We start from the raw sequence: 23,709 nt of genomic DNA, 5'->3' as shown, positions 1-23,709 counted from the left end.
TTCCGATCCCCGATTGCGGGACTTCGCGAACTGAGGAGGCCTCGACTTCGGACGAGCGCGGGAGAGAACGAGGGCACGGGGTCAAGACTCGGCTTCCAGGAGGCTCGTTTTGCTCTGATTATCCAAATACAAGGGGCGGGGGAGGACGTGCGGTAACTGTGCAAGGGAGTTGTATTAAACCTTATTTACATATTAAGAGAAACGCACAGAGTAAGATGCTCGATGAGCATTGTTTTTTGGACGAAAAATGTCCTGGAGGGGGGCGGGGCTGGTTGCGCGGGAGTCTTTGGAGGTTCATTTCCCAATCCGCCTGCCCCATCCCAGTTCACTCTGCCGACGCCGGGCAGGTGTGGCCGCGTGCTCCCCAGGGACGGGCGAGCCAGGCGGCCGGGCGCCCGAGGTCACGGCGCTGGCAGCGCGCGCAGGCCCAGCAGCGCCGCGAGCAGGAGCGCGAGCCGGGGCGCGAGCGCGGCTCCGGGGGCGCGCAGGCAGGCGGCGTAAGCGTCGAAGGCCACCTCGCGCATCGCGCACACGTGCTCGGCGCTGCAGGCCGGGTCGCAGGCCTCCCTGTCGTAGCTGACCGAGTTGTAGACGTAGTAGCGCTGCAACGTGCCGGGGTCGCTGGCGATGCGGCCCAGCGCCGCGTGCATGGAGCGGGAGCCTGCGTCGGGCACCCCGTAGGCCTCGGTCAACCGGTACTCAAGCTCCCAGAGCGGGATCCCCTTTTCGTTCGCCTGGCTCAGGTTCACGAAGTAGGTCACCATGTCCTGGGGGAGGGAGGGAGGAGGGTAGGCCATGAGCAGCCCTCAGCTTCCACCCCCCAATCCTGCACCTTGCATTTGCCCCCAGACTCTTTGTAACTATGACTGCTGTTGCTGACGAGGTACCTGCACTTAATACCCGATTTCACAAATGAGGAAACTGAGTCCTAAAGAGTTTAATTAATTTGGGCAGGGTCCTACGGGTATTTAGTAGCAGTGGCAGGTTTGGAATCCAGGTTGTTAACCCTGCGGCCTACGCGTTTTCTGTCCCAGATACACAGGAAATGTTTATAGAAGTAGTGGATAAAAATCAACTTTAAAAAGTAGGATGGGGTGGGGCGCCTGGGTGGCGCAGTCGGTTAAGCGTCCGACTTCAGCCAGGTCGCGATCTCGCGGTCTGTGAGTTCGAGCCCCGCGTCAGGCTCTGGGCTGATAGCTCGGAGCCTGGAGCCTGTTTCCGATTCTGTGTCTCCCTCTCTCTCTGCCCCTCCCCCGTTCATGCTCTGTCTCTCTCTGTCCCAAAAATAAAATAAAAAAATAAAATAAAAAGTAGGATGGGGTGCCTGGCTGAACGAGGTTATGGGATTGTGGCTGCCGAGGGCTTGGGATACACTCAAGACCCCTAGGTCTCCAGTGCATCTTCAGAACTAGAATCTGGAAAGGTTTATCTGTCCAATGCTTTCCACTTAAATTTGTGGGCCTGCCTCAAGTCACTAGAAATGGGGTAAGGGGAGCTGCTATGAATAGATGGTAACTTCCCCCTGGGCACATTACATTATTTCATTTGGTCCTCTCCAAACCCTGTGAGGTACTGTTACCCCCATAAACGGAGGCCAAAGAGGTAAAAAAAAAAAAAAAAAATGTCATGAGTGGTGGAAAACCCAGGCCTCTCTGACTCCCTCCCTGAGAAGGATGTAGAGTATGTTGGGGGCAGGGGGGACGAAGAACCAGGCTGTGATTCCTCTTTCCTCTGCTAAGGCCCTCTGAGTGCCCATGTGGACAACAGGCCATACTCTTGAAAGTCCTCAAAAAAAAAAAAAAAAAAAAAAGCCCTCAGACCTCTTTTCCATACACATTTGCTCTGGAATCAAGGACCTACGTTATCTCATCCAGCCCCTGGCTATAAATGTCCTCTCTCAACACCCAGATTAAATCTCGATATCCACCTCTTCCTGGGCCTGCTCCTTGAATACCCTGCTGCCGCTTCCCTGGGCACTTTTGCCTGGATGGCATCTAGACCTCCCAAAGTTAACAGGTCCCCAACCAGACTTCTGATCTTCCCTCTGAAACCTGTTCCTCGTGCAGTGATCCCATTTCAGTGAAGGACAGCTTCACCCTTCCGGGCGCTGAGGCCAGAGCCGGGACTCCTGTCTGTCACACTGTTATCCAGTCCACCGGCAAATCCTGTCTTCTCTGCCTTCGGCACACATCCAGGATCTGGGGCATCTCACCGCCCCACTGCCACACCCTGGCCCGCGGCACCGTCACCTCTCAGGGATTATTGTTGTCACCTCCTAACTGATCCCCCCCCCCTCCCCACCGCCATTTCTGCCCTTGCTTGCCCTTTAAGCCTGTTCTCTGAATAGCAGACGTGGCGGTTTTGTAAAATTACAAGTCAGAATATTTAGTTCTTCCGCTCCAAACCCTTCACATCCAGAGTCCCACTCATGGCTGACACGATCTGACCTCATTCTTCCCACTCTCCCTTTGTACCTTCCTCTGCAGCCACAGACCTCCTTGCTCTTCCCTAACACACCGAGCACACTCCCACCCCAGGGCCTCTGAACTTGCTCTTTCCTCGCCTTCCCCCCGCCCCCCACCCATGCTCACGTGGTTCCCTCCCTCAATTTACTCAGAATTCCAATGTCACCCTATCAGTGACCCTTCCCTGCCTCACCCATCTCACAGCATACATACATACCCTACCGCCGGCGCCCTGGCCTCCTCACTCTGTTTTCTCCTTAGCGCTCCTCTCCATGCCTCACTTAGCTTTCCTGATTTATTTATTGTGTGTCTCCTGTAAGAACGTCAGCTCCAGGAGAGTGGTGACTTTATTATTGTTCACTTATGTATCTCCTGAACTCAGGGCCTGGGAACCAGGGAACACGGTCGATGCTTGGTATGTTTTGTTGAATAAATTAAGGAATAATCTTTCTTTGCTGTTTCAACAATCGCAAGCACATCCCAGGAGATGAGGGGTTGCTTGCTGAGTTAGGGGCCTGCTTTGGCTGGGACCTAGTTGGTATAGGCATGAGGTGGGCAATGGGCATGAGGTCACGACTGTCGGAAGCCTTGAATACCAAGCCAGGGAGATCCAGCTTATTATCTTATGGGCACTGGGGAGCCACTGAAGGTTTTTGAGCAGGAGAGAGACAAGAAGGACTTAAAAAAAAATTAGTTCCTTCTGTAGTATATAGCAGACGAGCTACAGCAGGGCAGGGCTAAAGGCAGGGAGGCCAAGTTGGAGAATGTGATCTAGGGTGAAGGGAGATTTGGGGACAAAAAACTGACCTGATTTGGTTGCAGGATTTGGAGGTGGCTCAGGGGTTCTGAACCTGAGCTCTAGAAGAAGGTGGATTCCCTGGAAGGACTTAGGCAAGGCAGTGATACATTCAGGTCCCTCCCCACCCTCCTCCTCTGGCCCCAACAGACCCAGGCAGGGCTCCTGACCTGCAGGCTCAGTGTGGCTCGGTCATATTCAAATACCCGGATGCCTGGATTGTTGGCCCCGTTGACCACTCCAGGTAAGGTGGTTTTCCATGGGGTGACCCCCGGTGTAAGGAACATGACGCTGATGGGGGCACCTTTCAGGAGAGAGACAGTGGGACTGAGAGAGGCTGGCAAGAGGAGGAGGGGGCTGGGCTGGCAGTTGCCCTCCTCGCCGAGTACCTGTATCATCATAAAACATCCGGAAGCTGTCAGTGTGGTGGTGACCGAAGAACTGCCCCGCGATGACACGATGGTGCTTCCGGACCACCTTCAGGTACTCCTCATTGAAGCCCTCCCGGAACCAAGCTTTGTTCCGAGTCTTCTCAAAGAACCCTGGGGGCACGTGGCCAATAATGTACACCTGCACAGAAGGGGTACCCAGGAGGGGCTCAAGGATGCCCTCCCCGACCCCTCACGCCTGCCCGCCCGCCTCCCAAAAGGCAAGCAGACAGGATCAAAGGTACCCCTTGCAAAGCAGATTCCGGTACTCTGGGTACCCAGCAAAGATTTCACCTGGTGTTTTCCACTGTGTGCCTTTGCCTGTGCTAAGCCTGCCACCTGGAGTACGCTTTTCTATTTTTCTATTTATGTATTTTGAGAGAGAGAGAGAGAGAGTGTGTAAGCCAGGGAGGGGCAGAGCGAGAAGTAGAGAGAGAGAATCCCAAGCAGGCTCTACCCTGTCAGCACAGAGCCCGATGACGGGCTCGATCCCACAAATCATGAGATCATGACCTGAGCCAAGATCAAGAGTCAGACGCTTGGGGCACCTGGGTGACTCAGTCGGTTGAGCGTCCAACTTCTGCTCAGGTCATGATCTCACGGTCCGTGGGTTCCAGCCCCGCGTCGGGCTCTGTGCTGACAGCTCAGAGCCTGGAGCCTGCTTCAGATTCTGTGTCTCCCTCTCTCTCTGCCCCTCCCCTGCCCATGCTCTGTCTTTTTCTCCCTCTGTCTCAAAAATAAACAAACACGAAGAAAACAGAAAAGTCAGACGCTAACCAACCGAGCCACCCAGGTGGCCCCTAGGATAGTCTTACTCTTTTTCACAGGCTGTTGTGTGGATGGAAAAAGCTGCCTCCTGGTACCAGGCTGATGAAGGACCCCTCTGTGATGGGGGCATCTTGAGTGGTTGGGTGAGTTTGTGTGGAGGCAGGAGACTCCTTCAGGAAGTGACCCCAGAGAGGTGGGAGGTGGAGGCAGGAGCCGTTACCATTTCCTTAGCTCGGGATGCATTGGTCAGCACGTCTTCCAACCACTGGAACTGCCGAGCGGGGTCGGCCATGCCCGCTGTTTGCTCATTGTTGCCGTAGTACAGGTTGGTGTTGAGGACCACGACTCGCCCAGCCCCACTCAGTCCAGGCAGCTTCTCGGCATAGAAGGCACCTAAGACGTCACAGCCAGAGAGGATCTGAAGGGACCTCTGTGCCCTCCACTCCGTGCCCACCTTCTCCTGCCCTTGCGTCCTCCCTTCCCATCTTTCCCATAGGAGGGGCATGGTGAGTAAAACCAGAGGCTCTGGAGGCACCCAGCCTAGGTTCAAGTCCTGGCTCTAGCAGTTAGTAGCTGTGCAGCGTGAGAAAGTGTTTACTTCACCTCTCCGTGCTTCGGTTTCCTCCTCTCTCTAATGTGCATAACAGCAAGAAGCATTTGTCCCTCCAGATCCGCTGTCAACCCCATTCACTCAACACTCTGTCCCAGAAGCTGATCTCTGTGGACTAAACCCGCGGGCTTCTGGTTGGGTTTTCACCATTTGGAACTGAGGACAGGGAAGAGAGTAAGCCAGGGTCACCTTGTGCTGGCTGTGTCTCTGGATCGGTGGCTCTCAGCCACTGATTTTGTCCCCCAGGAACCATTTGGCAGGGGCTGGAGACATGTTTGGTTATCACAGTGGAGGGTGTTACTGGTATCCGGTGGTTAGAGGGCTTGGATGCTGCTATGCGCCCTACAACACACGGGACGGCCCCCACGGTGAATTATCCGGCCCGAGGCGTGAACAGTGCCAAGGATGGGAAACCCGGCCTCAACCGGAGGTCACTGCCCCTTCCTAGGGTTTTTGTGAGGAGTCTCGGAATGTGCTGAGAGTAAGTGCCTGGCACACAGTATATGCTCAATAAACATTCATTTATGATCCTCACTAGCGCCATGGGGTGGAGCGTATGGGCACTGGAGTCGGCCATCTCTAAGCTGGCTGATCTTGGCCAAGTGAATCGACATCTTCAAGCCTCTGGCTCCTTAACCATAAAATGGGGATAAAATCAGTACCTGTTTCACGGGGTCGTGTTGAAGACAAATTCAGTCAGACCTTGGCATACAAGTAAGTGCTTATAGCTGCAGATGGTGCTAGTACCTTCTTTGAAGAGAGCGATGGATTCGTTACTGAGCCAGGGCCTCCACAGTTCTGCCACCTGATCATAGATGCTGTTGCTCCCTGCTGGGAGCTGGTTCTTGGGGTGAAAGTCATGATTCCCCAAAGCAGCGTAGACTTTAGTACCTGGGCGGGAAAAAAGAGAAATAGAAACATATTTATGTGAAAGCGCTTGGTGGAGTTAGTCATTTTCGGTCCGCGAGGAGCCGTCCGCGCTGACGGAGACACGCCGTAGCACAAATGAGGAAAATACAGAGATAAGCAGAAAACCGCATTCAGTGGAACCTGGCTGAACGTTGCTCAGACCTGGGAAGGAAGAGCCGTGAGTTCTCTGATCCCAGTTCCGAACCCCATTCCCGGCATAAAGTTCCCTGGTCGGAAGGAAGCGTCAGAGGATGAGAAGAAGAAGGCTAGAAGACCTAAATAATCTTCACATCCATTATCAGCCCCTTGGCAATTTAGTGCTCCTTGTTCTTGTCGATTCCAGGCCCACTGACTTTCAGGGAAAGGGTTTGGTTCACTCGGGGAGCCTTAGGAGTTTCACTCATTTGTGAGTCAACGGGTGCTTATCGAGCACCTCATGTAGATCTGGGAACCAGGCACCCAGTCCCCGTCCCAGGGGTCTTGCAGTGCAGTGGGGTTGACAGGTATTGAGTAATTAGAGGTGTGAGGGTGTCACAAAAAAGGGAAGAGCCACTTGCAATAGAAGCCTACAACAGGGTGGGGGGTGGAAAGAAAGGAAGGGAAGGAAAGGAAAGGAAGTGGCTTGTGAATGACTCCTGTGGGGAGGGAGCCCATCAGACTCATTTCCTCCCCAGAAGTAGCCTCATTCTTGCTTTTATTTTACTTCTGTGTCTGGCAAGTAGTAGTTTCTCAATAAAAGTTTCACAATAGGGGCGCCTGGGTGGCTCGGTCGGTTAAGCGTCCGACTTCGGCTCAGGTCACGATCTCACGGTCCGTGAGTTCGAGCCCCGCGTCGGGCTCTGGGCTGACGGCTCAGAGCCTGGAGCCTGTTTCCGATTCTGTGTCTCCCTCTCTCTCTGCCCCTCCCCTGTTCATGCTCTGTCTCTCTCTGTCTCAAAAATAAAAATAAAACGTAAAAAAAAAAAAAAAGTTTCACAATAAACACGGGGCACCTGGGTGGCTCAGTCGGTTAAGTGTCTTCAGCTCAGGTCATGATCTCACGGCTGTTGAGTTTGAGCCCCAGCTCGGAGCCTGGAGCCTGCTTCAGATTCTGTGCCCCTCTCTCGCTCATGTTCTGTCTCTGTCTCTGTCTCTCTCTCTCTCTCTCTCGAATAAATAAACATTACCAAAAAAAGTTTGACAACGAATAAAAACCCCTGTGAGCTCAGGGCAGGGTTTTGCCTTTAGCCTGGCGTTCCCCAGGGACTGACCTTGAACCAATGAGGGAGGATGGAGCCTCCAGTTCCCACTTGGGGAGATATTTTCACAGAGACTTTTTGCGCGGTAGAGCCTACAAGATCTGAAAGTGCTAAAAGGTCTGCTGAAGGAGGAGGTTCTAAAATTCCCATCAAGAATTGTTTGCAAAGGCAGAAGCCCTCACTGTACCTGCCTGGAAAACCCTCGCCTCTTTAACACAAACGCCACCAGCCTTTCAGAAGCCATTTCAGGGGCACCTGGGTGGCTCGGTCAGTTGAGCATCCGACTCTTGGTTTAGGCTTCAGATCGTGGTCTCACGGTCATGAGATCAAGCGCCAAGTCGGGCCCTGCACTGGGCACGGAGCCTGCTTAAGTTTCTCTCTTTTTCCCTCTCTCTCTCTCTCTCTCTCTCTCTGCCCCTCCCTCCTGCACACTCTCTCGTGCTCTCTCAGAAAAGAAGAAGAAAAAGAAAAAGAAGCCGTTCAAAAAAAAATGCCCCACACCCCACAAATCCCTGGAATTCTAAGAACAGATGAGAAGGGAGGAACTCTCTCCTTCCTTCGCTGCTTCTTTGTGCCAGGCACGGTTAGAAGCTTCTGACAAGCACGAGCTCCCTGAGGGCACAACCTGGCCAAGTTCCCTCCCCCCTAGAATGGTATCTCACTCACAGTAAGAATAAGATGCTCAATAAATATTTGTTGACTCACTAAATGAGCGAGTGGATTACTTAATCCTGACAACAACCTTCTGGGCAGGTACCGTTCTTCTCCTCCGTTTGCAGAGAGAGGAAACTGAGTCTCCAGGGCATTGCCCGGTGGGAACTGGCAGAGACTGAATCGGGACTGAGATCTGTTGGCCCAGCGCACCTGCATTCACCACTCAGCCATGCTGGAGGAGAGGGGCCGGGGTTCACAGTGACTCTGATGGGGAACACAGGTGGCACGTGGCCGGAAGGACGCATGACACACGATGTGGATCCGAAATCCGGAGTTGCGGTCCCTTCCTCCCCTGCAGCAATTTGCTTGACTTCTCAGTGCTCCGGCTTTATTTACCAATAAAACGGAGAGTGCTTGCTTGACCTGTGTTGCTGTAATTCTCAGATAATGCCTCGGGGGCGCCTGGGTGGCTCAGTCGGTTAAGCATCTGACTCTTGATTTTGACTCAGGTCCCGATCCCAGGGGTCGCGGGATCCATTTGATTTGAACTCTTCTAGTATGTTCTATTTTAACATCTCTACAGGCGGAGTGTAACTTACTGAGGCCATGAGGAAGCACTGTCGTACTTGAATTAACAGCGTTTTTGTCCTTGGCAATACATAAAATACGATGCGACTTACAGTTGATAGCGTCTGGAATATTAGGAAATTCAGTAACTGTGCAAGTGTGTTATAAGCTAGAGGATCTTCTACCTTATGTTTGTGTGTTAACTCATACTTAGAAAGCATTTTCCCAGCCATCGTTCCGCTTTTATTCCCGAAGTGCGTGGGGAGCCAAGGAAAGAGGGCTCAGGGTTGGATGAGTTTGAGTCCCTCCCTGGGAACTGACTGGCTCTGAGCCATAGGTTCCTCATCTATGCGTCCAGACAACTAGACCATGCTGCATAAAATGATCCCCGTCGAGGGAAGAAGGTGGCAGAAAGGTTGCCTGGAGGACAGATGTGGGGTGGTGACAGCACAGGGCCCCTCCTGGAGTGGCAGTGGCAGTGGTGGATAAGAGTGGCGCTCAGAGCTGGATTTGTGTCCTCACCCTTGCCACGTGACCTTGACCAGTTTACTTGACTCGGAGGCTCACGTTTCTCCCCGGGAAAGTTGAAACAGTAATAGCACGTCCCTCCAGGATTATCGCAAGGAGCTAAAGCATATAATGTTCTTAGAACAGTGCCTGACACGTAGCACTGGATGCATAGATACGTGTAGTCGCTGCTGCTGCCATATTTATTTGTATCATCATTAGCCCATATCTGGGTCCTGGGGACCCATGACTAAGGCCTTTAGAGGATGCAGCTGTACCAGAACCCAAAGGAAGGGAGTGGGGGGCTAGTGGGCTGCTCTCACGGGTCCCCAGCTGGCAGCCCGAGAGCCCGATTCAGCCCCCAGGACCTCGTGTTTGGCACAGGCTGCTTAAAAACATTTTCAGGGTCCATTAGGTGAGGGATGCGGATCCCATTCTCCTTGTCATGTTCCATGGGACTGCTGCCATCATCACTCACAGCTCTGCCTGCGCTCCTAGGCTCTGAAAGCCCTAGAAGCCCAAGGACAGCACCTTAGCTGGAGCCCAGCATCTCCCGGAGGCCCCTGTAGCCAGGATGGTTTCAGGGCAGTGGATGGCAGCCCTGGGGCCACCACAGGACATAGGGCTCTCTGCGAGTCCCCGTGAGACTTCCTGGGAACCGTGCCCGTATGTAACCGTAGATGCCCTGAGAAGGGGCCGTGAGTCTGTGTTAAACAGGCAAGGGCAGAAGGCAGCGAAATGTCAGGCATTTCTGTTAATGGGATGCTGCGTGTAAACACAGGCCAGTGATGTCTCACGTTCTTTGCAGCGTTGTTGGAAGGGAAGAAATAATCAATCGCCGTGAAGTGCCCCGCCGGGGACTCGGCCAGCAGCCAGTGCTGCCCGTGGTTGAAGGTCGCTCCTCCACATCTTGCTGCTGTCGCTCTCCCACCGTGCCGGACACTACCTGGGGTTCCGGAACTGCTTCAGGGGAACGAATGACAGAGTCTTACCTGGAAAGACCTCTCTGATGAGCCTGGTCAGGCGGTCCACAATTCCCAGCACGGCTGCCTCTCCCAGCCTCTCATTGGGCACATGAGGTGTGTCGTCACTGGAAAACACCATCGAGCCGGTTTGGTGTGGGCAGCTCAGGAAGGGGCACGAGAAAAGGAAGGGACAGCCCAGCCGTGAGAAAAGAGGCTGTGGAACTGGCCCTCAGGCATCCCCTGAGAGGGAAGGGCCAGGCTGGAGCTGGGGGTCACGCAAGACGGAGCTCAAACCTGGGCTCTGCCGTTGACCTGCTGTGGGTCCCTGGGCTGGTTGCTTAACCTCTCTGAGCCTCCATTATGTCGTCTGTAAAATAGGGAAGATAATGGTACTACTCCTAGATTTTCATGAGACTTTATTAAAGGGGGAAAAATTATATATGTGTGTGTGTGTGTGTGTGTGTGTGTGTATATATATATATATATATAATGTAGACTGGTGGGACCATTTTCTACCTTATAAAGGGCATATTTCCTGGGCAGCTCTCCTAACTTGGAAAGTCTTTTCCTTTATCTTCTTTTTTTTTTAAACTTCTGCTTTTTGGGTTTTTTTTTAAGCTTATTTATTTTTAGAGAGAGAGAGAATGTGCGTGCGTGCATAAGCAAGGAAGGAACAGAGAGAAAGAGAGAGAGAGGGAGAATGAGAATCCCAAGCAGGTTCCATGCTCAGTGCAGAGCCCAACACAGGGCTCCATCCCACGACCCTGGAATCATGACCTGAGCTGAAATCAAAGAGTCGGAACTCAACCTACTGAGCCACCCAGGCGCCCTTGTTTTCCTTTCTCTTAAAAAAAAAAAAATAATAATAAATACAAAATAAAATGTAGAATAGTAGCTGCTCACTTGTAATTATTATTTAAAGAGGGAAGCTTGAGAGTTCCAGTCCCATCTTGCAGGCCCCCAGGAAGCTCGGGGTGGAAAAATCATCTCTGAGTCCCGCCCTGTTCCCTGAAGGGTTCTCAGGAGTTTGGAGCTGGCTTCAGAGTTCAAATCTACTCTACGGCAGATCCAGGATCTGCCCCAGGACCATTCTGTCCCTCGTTCGGCTGACCTAAATCCCTGGATCCAAGTTAGAAATACACAGCAAGGCCAGGGAGCAGGGAGGAGAATGGGGAAAGGCAGGTTAGGGGATGGGTCGGAGCCCCCACAATCTAAAGCCTGAGGACCCTGCTGGACCTGCCAGGGTGAGGCAGCCGCTGCCCAGGTGCCCTCCGCCCCCTCCCCACCGCCCCCCATCCCCGGAGAAGTTAAGTAGCTTAATTAATAGTACTGCTACCGTTGCTAACAGCTCACCGTGGCTTACTTTGTGCCAGGGGCTTTCTGTGTGTGACACCCACATCCCCGTGGGCTTCCCATCGATAATCCTACAATGGGAGTTCTGTTGTTAGTCCTGTTTGACAGATAAAGAATCCAGGCACAGAGAGGTGGAGAATCCTGCCCAAGGGTATAGAGCGAGAAACTGGTGGACCCAGGGTCTGAGTTTAGTCAGACTGGCTCCAGGGTCCACGCTTACATTCATCACACCCTGCTGCATTCCTGACACCCTCCTCAGGGCTGCAGGAGGAACCTCTCGGCCCTGTCTTCCCCAGGGACAGGCCAGGGGTCCAGAGTCATCAGAACAAAGTTCCTTTTTTATTTGTCCCTAGTTTGGAGGATCTAATTCTTTCTTTTAGAAAACACTTGCAGTTTCTTGGGGCGCCTGGGTGGCTCAGGCCGTTAAGCATCCGACTTCCAGCTCAGGTCATGATCTCACGGCCCAGGGGTTCGAGCCCCGAGTAGGGCTCTGTGCTGGCAGCTCAGAGCCTGAAGCCTGCTTCGGATTTCTGCGTCTCCTTCTCTCTCTGCCCCTCCTCCACTCATGTTCTGCCTTTCTCCCTCTCAAAACTAAATAAACAGGGGCGCCTGGGTGGCTCAGTCGGTTGAGCATTCGACTTCGGCTCAGGTCATGATCTCACGGTTCCTGGGTTCGAGCCCCGCATCGGGATCTCTGCTGACCGCTCAGAGCCTGGAGCCTGCTTTGGATTCTGTGTCTCCCTCTCTGCTACTCCCCCACTCACGCTCTGTCTCTCTCTCTCAAAAATAAATAAACATTAAAAAAACAATTAAAAAGAAAGCAAAACTAAATAAACATTAAAAAAGAAAGAAAGAAAGAAAGAAAGAAAGAAAGAAAGAAAGAAAGAAAACACTTCCAGTTTCTACAGATTACCCCTAAGGGATGGCAACTTGCCCAGGGAAGTCAAACTTTTTAGAAATTGAATTATAAAAGGTCCCAGAGGTTTCCCGGAAACATCCTGTTTCTGGTAAAGTGTCAGAATTTCCCAAAGTAGTCACCTTTCCCAGAGGGCTCACATCTTTCAGAATGTTGCACATCCCTCCCACAGCTCCTCTTCAGAGAATTCAGAGCAGAGGCTCCCGGAGCCAGATGCCTCTTGGGAGCAAGAGTTCAAGGTCATGGCTTAAAGCCCACTCTCTTCTTAGACTGATTCCTGAGCTGCCCAGGACTGCCCTGAGACACTGCCACATTTCTTTTTTGTTGTTGTTTTTTAAGTTTATTTATTTATTTATTTATTTATGTTGAGAGAGTGTGTGCAAGCAGGGGAGGGGCAGAGAGAAAGGGAGAGAGAGAATCCCAAGTAGGCTCCATGCTCACTGTGGAGCCTGACATGGGGCTTGATCTCACGACCGCAAGATCACCACCTGAACCGATACGAAGAGTTGGACGCTTACCCGACTGAGCCACCCAGACGCCACGACCCTGTCACATTTCTTAAGTGTCTAGCTTTGCCCCCCCCCCCACCAACCACAGGGTCCATCTGAGGGTCATTCCTGGTCACTCCCATGCCACACTAAAGGACAGCTGAGGGCATCATGGGTTTGATCCTGCCCTGTAGAAGTGTCCATTGAGGCTGAAAGAGGGAGCAAGAGGTCAGAGCTCCTGCCAGCCTTCTTCACCAGCTCCCTGGATACCACTTCCTGTGAGAAGTCCTCCCCGATCCTGCCAGATGGAATCAGGTGCCCTGCGAAGCTCCCGCATCCCCCAGTGACCCTCTCTCCTTGCTGGGATACGGTGGTCCAGTGGACTCGTCTGCATCGCCCCAGGACAGTGAGCTCCTCGAAGGCCAGCCCAGGTCTTATCATCTCAGCTCCCCAAGTGTCTACCCCGGGGGCTGAACACAAGTCAGGCGGACCTACCAAGGGAGGGAGAAAGGAGCCGGTGAGTGAAGGGTGGACCTCGAGTGACAAGGACCGCCAGTGCTAAGGGAAGTTGGAGGACTCACGGCAGCGTCCTTGGATAAGAAGCAGAAATGGAGTCTGGCTGAGCAGAAATCACCCCACGCGCTATCTTCGGGCGGAACAGTCTGACCAGTGAGAACCCTCCAGGGCCAGGGCAGCCAGGACGCTTGGTCCCAATGCCAGACCACTCTCAGGCTCTCTGATGTGGCTGGAAGGAGCAGGGTTCGGAGCCCACGGCCAAGAAAGAATTCTTGAGACATCTTCGGTGCAAAGAGGGTGGTTTTATTAGGGTACAGGGACAGGACCTGTGGGCAAAAACAGCTGCACTGGGGTTGTGAGGAGCGACTGGTTATGTAAGATTTTCTATCCTATGGAGGAGAGGGTGATGTTAGGGCTCCAGGAAATTGAGTTATAGGTTTCTGCGGGGAAGTGGGGTCTGATTATTGATAAGATTGCTTTTTTTTTCTTACAAAACATAAAGCCAGGGGCTCCTGGCTGACTCAGTCGGTTAAGTGTCCGACTTCGGCTCAGATCACAGTCTCACGGTTCGTGAGTTCGAGCGCCGCATTGGGCTCTGTGCCGATAGCCTGGAGCTCGGAGCCTGCTTCGGATTCTGTGTCTCCCTCTCTCTCTCTGCCCCTCCCCTGCTCGCACTCTGTCTCTCTCTGTCTCTCTCAAAAATAAATAAACATTAAAGATTTTTTAAAAATTAAAAAACACAATAAATCATTAAAACAGTTGCAAACCGATGGAGACCCATGTCCCGCATGACTGTGATCTCTATCAGTTAACCACTTGTTTTTTCCTTTCCCTTTCCTTCATTCTTGGACAGCCAGGAGCCTGAGAATGTCACACATATCCCACCTGGGGGCAGGAATAGGGTTCTGGGGTGTTACCTTGCGCTTTGTCCTCAGCTTGCCTTTTGCTCCCTCCTCACCTCTACCTTCTTCCCTCCCTGCATTTGGATCTCTAGGGCTTGGAGTCCCCAAACACCGGTGCGAGTGGCCCCAGTGTTTGTCCACCTGACTTAAAATCCAGGAACTCTTGGGGCGCCTGGGTGGCTCAGTCCGTTGAGCATCCAACTCTTGATATTGGCTCAGGTCATGATCCCAGAGTTGTGGGATCAAGCCCCAGCACTCTGCACGGAGTGTGGAGCCTGCTTGGGATTCTCTCTCTCTCTCTCTCTCTCTCTCTCTCTCCCTCTCTGTCCCTCTCCCCCACTCACATGAGTACAGGGATTCTCTCTCTCTCTCCCTCTCTCTCAAATAAAAAATTTTAAAAAAATCCAATAGCTGTCCACATACCCAGATGTGCCATGACTGTCCCCAGCCTCAGAGTGAGCTGCGCTCTGCTAAGTCTGGGAGACACAGAGTCAAGGGCACAAATTTTGGGATCAGCCAGGCCAAGAGTCCTTTGAGCAAGTTGCGTAACTTTGAGTCCTTTGAGCAAGTTTCGTAACTTTGAGCTTTAGGTTCGTAGACTCCGAATCAGGGCTGGTGAGAGGCCAAAGGGAGATAGTGTGGGGAGGGTGCCAGGCCGGCAGGTGAAGGCTAGCTCTTGTGACTGCTCTTACCCGGTCCAGAGGATGAAGTCTGGCTTGGGCTCGATCTCCTTCATGGCATAGATGGAGGAGTTGATGAAGACCCAGGGAGAGTCGCAGAGGTAGTCACCCCAGGGGCCTGCATTGGGCACCGGCTGGGAGCCAGCTGATGGGCACACCTGGAGGGGGTCTTCAGATACCTTGTAGTCAGGGTCAAGGTGCAGGTCCGAGATGTGCCAGAACTTCCCTGCAGAGGAAAGGAGACCCTCTTCAATACTGGTCCCTCCCTGAGCCTGGATGGCGAAGACGCCCAGGGGTACCCTGGGCTGGGAGAGAGCAAGCTGTAAACGTGAAATGAAGTTTCCTCTGAAGCCAGCGTTCAGAGAAAAAGAGCCACAGGTCTGACTTTGCCCAGGGAGGCACTGAGAGTAGGAGAGAAAAAGATTGGCTCTGTCCCTGCCCTGTGACCTTTGACCTTCCCCATCTCCCCACCTCAGGGGACCCAGCAGCAGCGTGAAGGATTGGGCTTCGTGACCCTCAAAGAATCCTTTGGGAGTTAGTTCTAAGCAGAGTGCCTGTTTTAAAGCAAAGTTTGAGGAGGGGCACCTGGGTGGCTCAGTCGGTTGAGCGTCCAGCGTCAGCTCAGGTCATGATCTCGCGGTTTGTGAGTTCGAGCCCCGCATCGGGCTCTGTGCTGCCAGCTCAGAGCCTTGGAGCCTGCTTCGGATCCTGTGTCTCCCTCTCTCTCTGCCCCTCCCCCACTCGTGCTCTGTCTCTCTCTCTCTCTCCTTCAAAAATAAATAAAAAAAAAAAAGAGCAAACTTTGGGGAGTGTCATGGATAAGCACTCAGGCTCTGGAGCCACATAAAAGCTGTGTGACCTTGGGTGAGTTGCTTCACCTTTCTGAGCCCAGAACCAGAGGCAGATCTTCTCATGCTCCAGAGAAATACAGACGAAAATCTGGGCTGGGAGAAAGTCTACACACCAATTGCCTTGTAAGATCTCGCTAATTAGCGAAAGCCTGGGGGACATGTGTGGAGATGCAGCTCAGCAGTGCCGGGCGAGAAAAGAAGGAATGTTCCTTCAGATTGGGCCGAGTTTCTGGTGTGTGTACCTAGTGGCTCTGGATGCAGCTGGGAGTGGCCCTGAAGTGGTCAACTGAAACCTGGTCTCAGCCAACTAAGGGCGGCTGAGATGCCAGAAAACCTCTTGGTGTGAGGGGAGCCTGGCTGGCTCAGGCGGTAGATAGAGATACTCTTGATCTTGGGGTTGTAAATGAGTCCCGTGTTGGGTACACAGATTCCTTAAAAATAAAACCTCAAAAAAAAAAAAAAAATCTCTCGGTGCGATCGAGAGAAAGGAGTCCCAACAAAGAAAACGAGCTACACGGGGCGGATTTGTCATCTGTACCCAGCACGGCACAATGGATAAGTAGTTTCGAGGAGGCTTATGGAACAGGTTTGGGCTCTGCCCTAAAGCCTGGAATTTCCTCACCCTCCACCATTGCTGTCGCTTCCTCCTCCATTTCCTGTGTCATTTAATGCCAATAGTCGTACCCACCCCCCCACCCCCGCCCTGCCCCCAGCCCAGGAAATTGGGTCAGCCTGGGAGCCCCAGCTTCTGCAGCTTTCATGGTTGGATGGCCGGGGCACCACCCAAGCCACAGGGCATTCAGTGTGGCTCTAGGAGAGATCCGAAGGTCAAGTCCAGCCCCTGATCCTCTCTCTCAATGACTTCTCACCTCTCCTTATCTAAACCTGGTCCCAGGAAAGGATCAGAAGCTTACTTATACTAAGGTGCAAATGACTGATTAAATCTTGATCCCTCCCAAGGTCATTACATAGTCACCAGAGCCCTGCAGGTACAGTTGACCCTTGGACAGTGCAGGTTAGGGGCACCGACCCTCCCTCAGTCACAAATCTGTGCATAACTATGACTCCCTCAAAACTTAACTACTAATAGCCTATACTGTTGACCCCAGAAGCCTTACTGATAACATAAACAGTTTATAAACACTTATTTTGTATGTTACATATATATATGATATACTGTATTGGTACCATAAAGTAAGCTAGAGAAAAAGTGTTATTAAGAAAATCATAAGGAAGAGGAAATACTGTATCAAAAAATCTGTATGTAAGTGGACCTACAGTTCGCACTTGTGTTCTTCAAGGGTCACCTATATTGATCACCACCCCCATTTTGCAGATCAGGAAACTAAGGCTCAGAGGTCAACCTGCCTGAGATCACACGGTAAATGGTGGAGGTCCTGCGTCTCTTGATTCTCTCCCAGGAAGATGTGATTGCTAACAGGGTAAAACCGATGCCTTTTTATTTTAGATATGTCTTCTTGTAGTCTTTTGCAGTCTATGCCTGCATGTTTATTCTTTACCCAAACTGAGAGTCTTTGTTTCTAATGGGGGCAACTTAAACTTGTTACACAGGCCATGACTGCATGTGAAATTACTCCTACAGAGACAAAATCCCAAGCCAGAGGAAAGAAACTGCCCCGTTTCAACTAGTAAATGGGCAGAGTTGGTGGGCTTTCCTGAGCCCCTGCACAGAGACTGAAAGGGGGGTCACATCCGCTTCCAAGCCGGAGACGGGACTGACCGGGTGGGACGCAGTGAGAGGCCCTTTGCCCTTCTCGCTGGAGCGTGATCCCCCCCCCCACCCCCACCCCCGCCCCGCCCAAGACCATGCAGAGACCATTCCCCTGCCTCAAGCCGGCTCTTTTCCGCTAACCATCAACAGGGAGCAGATCTGCCCTTTTGATGTCATCCCTCAAAGAACTCAGTGAAAGTTGCTTCACTTCAGAAACTCCAGTCTGCTGACAGGCTCTCGGGTCAGCTGTTGGTTTCTCTCTTCCCACAAGCTCCCTTCCCATGAGCTCTGGTCTAGTCAGAGGGTAGAACTGAAACTCCTTCAAGCCTCCCTGGCATTCCTCGTGGTGTGTGTGTGTGTGTGTGTGTGTGTGTACATGCACGTGCCCCGGAGGCCTGACTCCAGGAGAGGCCAGGATGGTGGAAGGAATGGCGTAGAGAGCAGGGGGCTCCACCTCCTTGGGCTCTGGTGTCTTCACTGTGGAAGTAAATCACACAGACCTCACACAAAAGAACTCACCCCACTCTTTCGCCTCGTAGGGCCTCTTTCTGGCTTCTTTCTGGCTTCTCTGCAGCCTTCCCCTGTCTTCCCCAGGTCATTGCCCGCATGGCTGCTTTGTCCTCCTCATTCAGGCCTCAGCCCAAGGGTCACCACCTCAAAGAAGCCTTCCTTGACTACCTTTTCTCAAGTTCCATCCCCCACCACCCGTCTGGTCACTAGTTATCGCCTCCCTCAGTTTTAGTTTCTTCAGAACACTCTCACATAATGAAATGAGCTTATCGACTTGTGTATCATCCACCTTCCCCGTCTACTCTGTCAGTTCCGTGAGAGATGCAGCCTGTCTTGTTCACCTCTGTGTCCTCAGCACCTCGAGCAGTGCCTGGGATGTGGAAGATGCCCGAATAGATGTTCAATCGGTGAGCAAGGCTGCGAGGAAGATGACGGGACTAGTGAGACTCAAAGAATGTTAGCCAGGTGCCCTTTACATGCTCAACTCATTTCATCCTTGCCGCCATCCTGTGAGGTGGGATTCTTATGCCCGTTTCACAGATGAGGAAACTGAGGCTCAAACCCAGCCCTCTCTGACTCCAAAGCTGAGGCACAATGTTGACTCGGAGCCTCCAACAGATGGCTTTTATAAAACATGTATGTTGCCACAAAAGGGTGGAAACCACAGGCTTCTATGGAACTAGCCACAGACTGTGAGGAATTAAGCTCTAATTAAAACGTCATGGAGGGGCGCCTGGGTGTCTCAGGCGGTTAAGCATCCAACTCTTGATGCTCGGATGGCACCCGGCCATGTGGTGGACAAGCCAGCCTGTGCTCATTCCCTGGGCCACTCTGCCCCTCAGGCCTCAGGTTTTCTTCTCTTCTGGAACCTCTGTTTCCTCAAACATAAGATGAGAATATTGCACAAAGGTTATCCGAAGGCCCTGCCAGTTCTAATGCTATTATTATTGTGTATAACCCACACCACAAGATGATCGTGGTCCCTATTTTAGTCCTTTGTTTTTGACCCTAAGCATCGACCCCAAACATTTCCATTATAATTCCTCCTCTGGAAACCGAGGCCCTCCAAAACACAGAGGGTTCCCTTGTTAAATCCAACATTTAGGACCCCTTGTGGTAAGTACATAAATTGCTCTCTCTTCATGACAGCCCCCTAGGCTTACTCTTGAAGGAAATGTTTTCCTATCATGCTAACCCATACTGAAAGAGACTGTTTCTCTGCAATTAGAAACTGAAGGATAGGGGCGCCTGGGTGGCTCAGTGGGTTGAGCATCCGACTCTTGATTGCAGCTCAGGTCATGATCCCAGGGTCATGGGATCAAGTCCCGCATGGGGCTCTGTGCTGAGCATGGAACCTGTTTAGGATTCTCTCCCTCTCTCTCCCTCTGCCCCTCTCCCCCGCTCATGCACTCTCTCACTCTCTAAAATACAAATCAAAGAGTGTGTCTCTACCATTTATTTTTTAAACAATGAAGCTGAAAGACAAGGCCGTGCTGCACGGGGGCTACATGGGAGGAGACAGAGCCAGGGAGCAGGCACCCCACCCAAGCTCTTCGCTAAGGAAGTTGCAAGCAGGAACCCCACAGTTCAAGACAGAGCAGGTATGATTGCTCTCCGATTGGGTGTCTCAAAGTTCTCTGCACTTGAGGAAAGATTTGGACTCTGAAAAAACCTAGCGGTACTGTGGAATTCTTTTAAAATGTCATTTTGGGGGCACCTGGGTGGCTCAGTCACTTAAGCATCTGACTCTGTATCAGCTCGCGTCATGATCTCACGGTTTCGTGGTTTCAAGACCCGCTTCCGGCCCCGCTCTGGCAGTGTGGAGTCTGCTTGGGATTCTCTGTCCCCACCCCCCTCTCTCTCTGCCCCTCCCCCATTTGCGCTGTCTCTGTCTCTCAAAATAAATAAATACACTTAAAAAATAAAATAAAATGTAATTTTGTTTTTTAAAGTATAGATGTATACATTCCAGAAAGTTTGGAGAAAAGAGAAAAGAATAGTACCTATAAAACCCACCATCCCAAGAGGACCCTTCCAAGGGCATACTGTGTAAGGCAGCTGAGTACGGACTTGGTCTTGCCACTTCCTAGCTGTGGGACCTTGGGCAAGTGTGGAGCCTCCTCTGAGTCTCATTTTCCTCATCCGCAAAATGGGCATAATGGTAATAGTACCTGCTTTATAGGGTCTATAAAAACCAAATGAGGTTTTTCTTCTCTCATTTTTCTTTTTTTTCTTTTTTTTTTTAACTTTTTTTTGTTTTTGAGACAGAGAGAGACAGAGCATGAACAGGGGAGGGGCAGAGAGAGAGGGAGACACAGAATCGGAAACAGGCTCCAGGCTCTGAGCCATCAGCCCAGAGCCCGACGCGGGGCTCGAACTCACGGACCGCGAGATCGCGACCTGAGCCGAAGTCGGACGCTTAACCGACTGCGCCACCCAGGCGCCCCTTCTCTCATTTTTCAAGTGGGTTTTGAAAGGACAGCTGATAAGCCGCTAGCATCAGCCTGGCCCCTCCTAAGTCTCAGAAAATAAATGTTAGCTCTTCTTGGCTCTTTGCTTTAGTGTCTCTTTGTTTTGACATAGCATTATTTTATAAACAGAGTGACGTTGTACTGCTTGGGTTCATGTCCCAACTCGGACATTTACTACACGTGTAACCTTGGGTTGGTCATTTAACTTCTCTGAGGCTCCGTGACCTTGATAATCCCTACCTGACAAGGCTGCTGTGAGGGTATTATGTAACAATTTCAGCAGTGCCTGGCATACAAGTACTTGATAAATATCCCTATTGTTCTCAGTTTTGCTGTGACGCCTTAAAACTCTTCCACCGGGTGGTGTTTTCCACAATCTCTTCAGCTATTCCATTACCGCTGTCAGTATAAACAACGCTGCAATGAACATCTTAGTGCCTTTGTGGGGCGGGGAGATCCATTTTAGCCACTAGGACGCTGGGCTGTGGGGTGCCCACTGGCATTTGGATTTCCAAGGAAGCACATTTAAAAGAGAAAGAGGGGCGCCAGGGTGGCTCAGTCGGGTGCTTGAGCGTCCGACTTCGGCTCAGGTCATGATCTCACCATTCATGGGTTCGAGCCCGGTGTTGGGCTCTGTGCTGACAGCTCAGAGCCTGGAGCCTGCTTCCAGTTCTGTGTCTCCTTCTCTCTCAGCCGCTCCCCCATTCGTTCTCTCTCTCTCTCTCTCTCTCTCTCCTTCTCCCTCTCTCTCTCTCTCTCTCAAAAATAAACATTAAAACACTTTCGAAAAGAAAAGAAAAGAAGAGTGAAAGAGCGAGAGAGTGAGAGATCCTTGCAACCATTCCCGCCCTCCGGTCAGACTGGCAGGGCCCGGAGTCCCCCAGCAGGGTCAAAGGAGGACTGCCACTCAGCGTCTCCCGGACACGTTGCCCTCACAGGGAATGACACACCGTCGGCGCTCATCCCGGCGACACTTCCTCCTTGAGGTCAGAGCTTTTAGAGCCAAGTCCCTCTCAGGCGTCTCGCTCTGGTCTCCGGCCCCAGGCCCCGTGCTCCTCCTCGCTGGCCTCTGGGATGCGGCCACACCAGCAGAGTGCTTTGCCAGGGCTCCCAGCTGCTCCTGGGTAGGGTCTGGGGACATGCACTGACCAGGGGAGCACCTAGCAGCTCCAGCCTGGGAGAACTGAGCTCCACCGAGCAAGCCACCAGCAGAGCCCTGACCCCTTTCAGCCTCAGTTTCTGCAGCGACAGAAAGGGTGGAGGGTCACCTCTAAGGTCCCGTCCGAGGACTCCCGGAAAGGGCAATCTAGGATCCTAAGGAAAATTCCAAGTCCAGCCGGCCCACCGACTCCTCTTCCACCGCGTGGAAATCCTTAACGGGCATCCCCAACTGGACACATCCCTAATCAACCTGCCACCCCCTCCTGCTGCACCTCAGCCAATGACAACTCGGTCCTCACAGCTGCTGAGACAAAAATCTTGGAGTCACCCCAGAGTCCTTCTGTCACCCCCACCGTCTGCCAGCAAGTTTTGTCCAGAATCACACCGTCTCCAACCACCCCTGCTCCTACCGCCCCGGGGAGCCTCCACCTCCTCTCACGGGGACGATGGCAACAGCCCCCCATGGGTTTGGCTGCTTCTCTTTTACCAGGGAGCCCAGGACTGAGGGAGCGTCCAGGTCACTGAACTTCCGGTGCTAAAACTAGACAAGTCTCGGGCACACTGGGACCCTGCTTTCACCCCACTGCTGTCTCCTCTCAACATGCAGCCCAGGGAGCCTTTTAAACTTACACAAGACGGGGACACCTGGGTGGCTCAGTCGGTTGAGCATCCGACTTCAGCTCAGCTCATGATCTCATGGTTCATGGGTTCGAGCCCCATGTCAGGCTCTGTGCTGACAGCGCAGAGCCTGGAGCCTGCTTTGGATTCTGTGTCTCCCTCTCTCTCTGCCCCTCCCCCGCTCATGCTCTGTCTCTCTCTGTCCCAAAAATAAATATAAACATTAAAAAATTTTCTTTTAAACCTACACAAGTCAGGTCACCCCACAGCTCTCCCCAAACCCTCTAATGATGTCCCATTCTACCCTGAGTCCTTACATTGTCTACATGCTTATATGTGAGCTGACGCCAGCCCCCAGCGCCCTCCCTCCCCCCATCATGCCCCCAACTTCATCTCTCCCACTCACCTTGCCCACTCTGCCCCAGCCACTCTGGCCCCGTGCTCGTCCTCATATGCATCACCTGAGCATCAGGCTCAGGGCCTGTGTGCTTTGTGAGCTCCCTTACTGGAATGTTCTTCTGGATGCCCATATAGCTCTCTCCCTCACTGCTTCAGGTCTCTACCCAAATGTCACTTCCTGGCCACTCATAAGTACCCCCATCCCCCACTCCCACCCCTTTATTCTGCTTTATTATTCGCCATAACACTTATTATCTCCTAGAAGACCATGCATTTACTTGTTCGTGTGTCTTTTGGTCTGTTTCTCCCCAGGTGAAGGGCTGCTTCACTAGGGCTCGGCTTTGTTCCTTTTCCTTTCTGTCCCATTCCTGGTTCCTAGAATAGTACATGATATGCAAAAGGCCCTTAACCAACGTTTGCCGAATGAATTCATGAATCTGCCCGCCACCTTCTGCCTCTACCAGATGGCTGGCTCTTATGTGCCCACATCTCTTAGTGAAGCCAGTGTCCCTCCCCTGGCCAGCCCTCGCCTCCACTTCAAATCTTCAGGCCCAAAGAGCAGCCCCTTCCCACCCCCACTGACTCTCTCCCAGGCCTCCCTGCCCTAGCTTCCTGCCTTGCTATTTTTAGCAACATTTTCAGCTCTCTGTGAGCAGTCCCCAGCAGCCAGGATCGAGTTCATAGTACAAAACAAAGGCATCAAAGGCATTTGCAGCACCTACCTGGTTCAGCCCTGGTGACTCCCCAGTGGGCCAAGAAAATCAGCAGCTTGAACAGCCTCATCTTTGGGACTCGCCTCGTCTTTAGGGCTCACTTCACGGGAGCCACAGGACTCCCCCGAATCTGTGACTGAAACTGCAGGCTTCCTAACTAGATGTTGTTGGCCGTGGGCCTGAGCACAAGTTCCCGTCCTGTTTCCCTGTGTGCCTAGTCATCCGAGGCCCTGCCTCCTCTGGCTTTTCTGCCTTTGCCTCGAAGGGCGTGAGCAGGGCTTGCCCAGGAAGATGCACCAGCCAGGCCTTTGAACTCTGAGGGGTAGAAAGCCACACCTGTCCTGCCTGTCAGTCCAGCCAGTAACTGGATTCTCCGGGAAACTCACTCGGCACCAGCCACTGAGCAGCAAATATCACCTACTTTCAGAGGTTTTACGTTGCCCCACCCTCAGCAGAACAGACAAAGCTGGATGAAACGGAGGGCCTTTGCCA

The 23,709-nt window shown here is 52.3% G+C and overlaps 1 protein-coding gene across 1 annotated transcript; it reads right to left on the bottom strand.

Annotated features, from left to right (window-relative positions):
* Positions 1-211: 211 nt before the first annotated feature.
* On the bottom strand, positions 212-23,597 carry SMPDL3B (sphingomyelin phosphodiesterase acid like 3B). Its single transcript, XM_043574213.1, has 8 exons — positions 23,227-23,597; positions 14,775-14,988; positions 9,935-10,032; positions 5,815-5,958; positions 4,678-4,850; positions 3,651-3,831; positions 3,432-3,565; positions 212-767 (listed from the first exon to the last, which is right to left on the bottom strand). The coding sequence occupies exons 1-8, from the start codon at positions 23,285-23,287 to the stop codon at positions 402-404; spliced, it is 1,371 nt and encodes a 456-aa protein (XP_043430148.1). The 5' UTR covers positions 23,288-23,597; the 3' UTR covers positions 212-401.
* Positions 23,598-23,709: the final 112 nt, after the last annotated feature.

The sequence above is a fragment of the Prionailurus bengalensis genome, chromosome C1 (genome assembly GCF_016509475.1).
Source record: "Prionailurus bengalensis isolate Pbe53 chromosome C1, Fcat_Pben_1.1_paternal_pri, whole genome shotgun sequence".
NCBI classification, from domain to species: domain Eukaryota; kingdom Metazoa; phylum Chordata; class Mammalia; order Carnivora; family Felidae; genus Prionailurus; species Prionailurus bengalensis.
This window is presented reverse-complemented; position numbering and strand designations above follow the sequence as displayed.